The sequence below is a fragment of the Vipera ursinii genome (genome assembly GCF_947247035.1).
Source record: "Vipera ursinii genome assembly, chromosome: Z".
Classification (NCBI taxonomy): Eukaryota; Metazoa; Chordata; class Lepidosauria; order Squamata; family Viperidae; genus Vipera; species Vipera ursinii.
The window spans coordinates 92,237,639-92,243,638 of record NC_139517.1 but is presented as its reverse complement, the minus strand read 5'-3'; the positions used below and the strand labels follow the sequence as shown (position 1 = coordinate 92,243,638).

The 6,000-nt window shown below is 34.5% G+C and overlaps 1 protein-coding gene across 1 annotated transcript in view; it reads left to right on the top strand.

The window, feature by feature from the left end:
* Nucleotides 1-450: 450 nt before the first annotated feature.
* The window catches only part of ABCB5 (ATP binding cassette subfamily B member 5), a gene marked incomplete at both ends in the record, with an annotated part of 65,787 nt that continues 60,237 nt past the window's right edge, over nucleotides 451-6,000 (top strand). The window contains 6 exons of the mRNA XM_083379027.1: nucleotides 451-499; nucleotides 1,714-1,798; nucleotides 1,881-1,938; nucleotides 3,165-3,312; nucleotides 5,350-5,416; nucleotides 5,779-5,970. Coding sequence (XP_083235153.1) covers nucleotides 451-499; nucleotides 1,714-1,798; nucleotides 1,881-1,938; nucleotides 3,165-3,312; nucleotides 5,350-5,416; nucleotides 5,779-5,970 — 599 coding nt within the window. The remainder of the gene's footprint in view (nucleotides 500-1,713; nucleotides 1,799-1,880; nucleotides 1,939-3,164; nucleotides 3,313-5,349; nucleotides 5,417-5,778; nucleotides 5,971-6,000) is intronic.

Sequence of the window (6,000 nt, the reverse complement as noted above, 5' to 3'; positions counted from 1 at the left end):
AATTAAAATAAATTAATTCTCAGCCTGGGCCAGAGAGCTCAAAGAGCCAGGTCTTCAGGTCCCGGCGGAATGAACGGAGATAAAAAATATGGAGTATATAGGATTTGAGCTTCCTTGACTCAAGATGAAGGTGACATAAACAGAGATAGGATGAATTTCTGGAAACCTAGAGATTATGCTGAATAACGTATACATTTTAGTCACTATTTTATGACAGGGAAAGCAGACAAGAAGTAATTAAATTAAGTTGATTTCAAAACCTTTTAGAATTTGGATCATGAGAGGATATTTTTGACTAAAAATCAACATTAAGAAAAATATATTAATAAAAGTGTTTGATATGAATTTTAAAATGACCATATCATTTCTGAAATACAATTTCTTTTGATGTAGATTTTTTAAAAAAACCTGATTGGTTCTTCAACTGAAATTGGGCCAGAGAACAAATCAATGAAGGATTATTCTGGAAGTTACGCAGTGAATGATGTTTCTATACCTGGTAATTCTGATATTTCTAATAATTAATTTACATTTATATATCCTTTCTAGGCTATCTATAGTAAATATATCATTACATTATAACTTATAATTATTCAAGCAAACTACTGTGTCTTTTTGGTGTTATAAATTTCGCAAATTACAATGATCTTTCACCCTAACAAACTTTTGATAAAGGGTAATCTCAGTGGTGGGATTCAAATATATGAACAACTGGTTCTCTATGGATGCCACTTCCAGAAGTCTGTTCTGAGCCTGGGTAACAAAAAATTAGCTACCGGTTCTGCAGAAGTGGTGTGAACCAGCTGAATCCCACCCCTGGGTAATAATAATAATTTATTATTATTATTATTATTATTATTATTATTAATAATAATAATAATAATAATAATAATAATAATAATAATAATAATAAAGTTGTAAGGGACCTTGGAGGTCATCTAGTCCAACCCCCTGCTCAGGCAGGAAACCTTATACCATTTTAGGCAAATGGCTGTCCAGTCTCTTCTTAAAAACCTCCAGTGTTGGAGCATTCACCACCTCTGGAGGCAATCTCAGATCTCATATTGCTCCATTAACATATTAATGTCTTGTGTTTTATATTATGTCTCTGGCCTACAGTTCACACTTTGGGAAATAGAAACATTCAAACATTGCTGAAATAATTTGAGTTAAAGAATTTTATTTAACTTTGGTATGCATTCATATACAGTAATTGTTAAATGAAAACATAGTCTTCTGTCTTTTTGCCTTGTATGTGAGCAATTTTAATTTTTTAATGTTTTAATTTTTATTGGGTTTTAGTTTTAAATTTCAAGGACTTCATTTAATTAATTGTCTTAATCTGATTTTAATTTTTGTATGTTTGTTTTAATCCTCCCTGTACACCGCCCTGAGTCCTCCGGGAATAGGGAGGTATATAAATTTAATAAAATAAATAAATAAATAAATAAAATAAATTTCCTATTCCATATAAATATCTTTTAAAATTTCATGTGAACATTTTATAACGATGAAAGATATATTTAATAGAAAAAAGGTAATTAATTTTATTCTGCTAATTATTGCTTTATAACAATAAATTTTTACTCCATGTTTAATTTCTAAATGGCATTTACAGGATGGCTTCTTAAGCGTGTCAATTCTAGACCTTTTACGCTTTATTTTTGTATAGGTAGATAGTAGGATGTTAAATGTAATCTGCTTTCCCATTAGGAATTCAAAGCAATGTCTGTGACAATCCTGCTTTCCAGCTAGATGAAACTACAACACAAAAGGGTCATTTAAAAAAAAAGAAAATGTAAGTGTAATTTAAGCACTTGCACATTTAATTTGTTAGAAATTGTTTCCGTTGACTTATTCTCCTGTTCAAATCTTTTTAGAAAGAACAATGAAACTTCTAAGAAGAAAGAGAAGCAAATGGTTGGATTTTTTGAACTGGTTAGTTTGTAATCATATTGATATGAGTTCTCTTTTTTATTTATTTTTGAAATAGGGGAGCGGATCAGTTTAGAATATACATTTTTCACTGGGATGAGGCAAATAGTTAATTCATTATATAATGCTTTGTAAATTTTTGACTGAAATATGTTTTTCTAGCCTGCTTAAAATTTCAGGTTGAGGCTGACACTTCAAAACAAAGTAATTAAGCTATGATTTTCCCCTCTAAAAATACATATGGAAGCTTAGAAGCAGTCAAGTAAATAAAAATGATACTAAATGAAGACATTTTCCTCTGTAACTTGTCTATTCCCCCTTTTTAATCTAAAGAATATTTTACAATGAAATTGGGTGGGGAAAGAAATATGTGGAATATAAAAATTAGGCATCTTCAGAACCAAATTGCCTATTAATGCAATGACATTCAAGGTGCTGGTGAAATTCAAGGTGCTGGTGATGACCTATAAAGCCCTTAATGGCTTGGGTCCGGGATATCTGAGGGAACACCTGCTGCCGGCATCAAGTTCCCTTCGTCCAGTGTGCTCCCACAGGGAGGGTCTTCTCAGGGTGCCACCGGTAAGAGATTGCCGGCGGGTAACACCCAGGGATAGGGCCTTCTCAGTGGGGGCGCCTGCCCTTTGGAACCAGCTGCCAGTGGAGCTGAGGACTGCCCCCGACCTCTGTTCATTCCGCCAGGGCCTGAAGACCTGGCTCTTCGAGCTCTCTGGCCCAGGCTGAGAATTAATTTATTTTAATTGGGGTTTTATTTATACAGGGATAAATTTAATCTTTTTTAAACTTGGTTTTTAACTTTTGTATTTTTGGTTTTTAATTACCCTGTAAACCGCCCTGAGTCCTCCGGGAAAGGGCGGTATAGAAATGTAATAAAATAAATAAATAAATAAATAAATGTTTGATATTGAGCATATACATTAAGTCTTCCAATAAAAATAATGTGTAAATGCTTCTGTCTTACTATCATACAAACCTGTTACAAATTATTTAATTACTGGTTGACCAATCTGGAAACAAGTTGGCCAGGACTAGAATCCAGCTGAACTTAGAGGTAAAAGATAAACAAGCTTTTTTTTTGTAATATGGTTTCCAAAATACAATATGCAGTAGGACTTAGCCAGATAATTGTCATCTGTAACATAAATCTTGTCTGTAAAGCTATATGGAACCTTCCATCACCATTTCATTTAAATTTTTCTGCATCCATTTAGTTTAGCTTTGCAGATGCTCTAGATATTATTTTAATGATTGTGGGATCAATCGCAGCTGTTGCAGCAGGAAGTGGACAGCCAATTATCATCGTCATCTTTGGCCAGATGACAAACAGCTTTGTGGGAACTAGTTTTAATGTATCTACAGGTAAGAGCTGTGTATCACACTAAGCGATAATATATTGAATTATGATATAGCACCCAACCAGCCAATTGTGGCTTATTAAATGCTTAATGCAGCATGTGAATCCATTGACTGAGAGAACTAATCTGGAGAAGTAAGACTGAACACTAATGAACGATTGTTTAAATGTAGCAAGAAAGTCTTTGCCCCATATATGTGAGAAATTAATCTTTGATTAATTATGTACCCTAATATCATTTTTCACTCTTAGGGTTCACATAGATAGATTTTTCTCCATGATAATCTATTCCTAATCTCTTCTTTCAAGTCCCCCAATGGTGCACCCATTGCCACTATAACTGAATTATCCACTTTGGTGCTTTATTTATTTATTTTCTAATCTTTATTAGAAAATAAAAAGCCTTTGGGCAACTCAGTGATGGATAGTCTTATTTAGCTGATCACAGAAAATCCTGGAAGAGTTGGACCAAGTTGGGATAAGGAATTATTAAATTTGAAAGCTGTGAGCCAGATTGGAAAGAGCATCCTAAAGGAAAGCAGCGGCAATCCCTTTTGTGTTTTTGCCAAAACAAAGAAAAAAAAATCCTGATATAGATATAGATCTGTGAATCTGGAAGCTTTCTTATTGTGTATAATAGTAAATTTGCAATCTGGTATTACCTGAAAAACTAGATTTGGGGATCTAGAAAGTAGTAATAATTTATCTTTATTAAATAAAGTTTATTTTCTTTGGACTTTATAGGACTTTAGACTATATCTCTGTGGAGATTTTCAGTCATCCAGGTTATAGTTTCTCTCAAAGGTGCACTTTTTTCTCCCTTCAAAATGCAACTGGACTTTTTTTTCCCTTGAGGAAGAAGAAAATGTTTTGTTTGTCATCCCAGAAGCTTCATCAGTTCTGATGGCAGGGAGTGGGGAGGATGGAAGGATAGGTTCCGACAGTATGGGGGGGGGGGGAATGGAAGAATTGTATTTCTTTGTAGTCAACTGGTCATTAGCACTTTGAAAGAGGGGTAAAAGAATCTATCTATGTTAGAATTAAACAACCCTCCTTCCACAGAGGGGGAGGAATAAGACACCACCTATCTCCAGTTTACAGTGCAGCCCTTGTAGCAATTCCAAGAAGATTCCACAAGCCATTGCACTCTGATTCAGGTATTCCTGAAGATGCAGATAATAATAATAATAATAATAATAATAATAATAATAATAATAATAATAATAATAATAATAATAATAATAATAATAATAATAATTTTATTTGTATACCGCCCTTCTCCCGAAGGACTCAGGGCGGTGAACAGGGCAAACATATAAAAGTACAATGATACAAAAGTTAAAAAAGAATTAAACACAATGCCCAAGCTAAAACTGCTAAGCTTGTAAGCCGCCCTGAGTCTTTGGAGAAGGGCGGGGTATAAATGGGATTAAAATTAAAATTAAAATTAAATTAAAATTAAAACAATAAATAAATATATTAAAAACAACAATAAAATCCCAACCCATCCCCCATCAGGCCAGACCGGCTTGTTCGAACAAGTCTTCAGATCGCGTCTGAAGGAGCGAAGGTCGGGTGCCATCCGAAGCTCAACCGGCAACCAATTCCATAAATCTGGGGCGCCCACAGAGAAGGACCTCCCCCTGGGGGCCACCAGATGACATTCTCTGACCGGTGGCACTCTGAGGAGGCCCTCAGGAGGATAAAACCCCAAGCGACCTCAACAGGTCTCAGAGAGTGCAAACAACCAGATGACTGCAAAGAAATACAATCCTTCCATTTCCCTCCCCCCCATCATATACAAACCTATCCTTCCATTCCCCCCTCCACGAACAACATCAGAACTGATGGAGCTTCTTGGATGAGCAACAAAACATTTTCTTCTTCCTCCTTCTCAAGGAAAAACAGTCCAGTTGCTTTCTGAAGAAGAAAAAAAGCACCTTTGAGACTTTTAGAGTATGTAAAAAGAAATTGGACTGCATTGCTGTTTAACATCTATAAATTATCTTCTGATACTCCTGTTGTTGTAATCTCCCTTATAGGAAGTGCAGAAGTCAATACCTCAGCCTGCCCTCAGGCTGCCTCAGATATAGAAAATCAAATGGCCTCGTATGTACCTTTACATCTTTGCTCTTCTTCTTATTTGTAACTGGCAAACTGTAACACATTTGATTTTATGGTTAACTTATCTGATATTGAATTACTTTGAATTTACTATTTTATTATAAATATAGCAATTTAATATTGTTCTTTACTGCATGATAAAATATTTGATTTTATATTCATTATCAGTGATTGACTGTATTGATTGTTTGCATGACTATTATCAACTTTCTAATTTCTTTCTCCTCTTTTTTGTCCACAAGAATGTACTTCATCTTTTTAAACTAAAAATTATATTTGGGCTTTGGGGGCTGAAAATGTAGAAATAAATTATTAACAAATGTATTGACTCCTCATGTCTTCCACAGTCATGCATACTACTTCGTTGGAACTGGCTTTGTCGTACTACTCTGCAGTTTTGTTGAAATCTGGACCTTTGTGACTATCTCTGCAAGACAAACAGCAAGAATACGTAACAAATTCTTTTTTAGTGTTCTTCACCAAGAAATGGCCTGGTTTGATACCACACCAATTGGAACCTTGAATACGAGACTGACAGAGTAAGGAGGATTTTTTTAAAATATGAAATT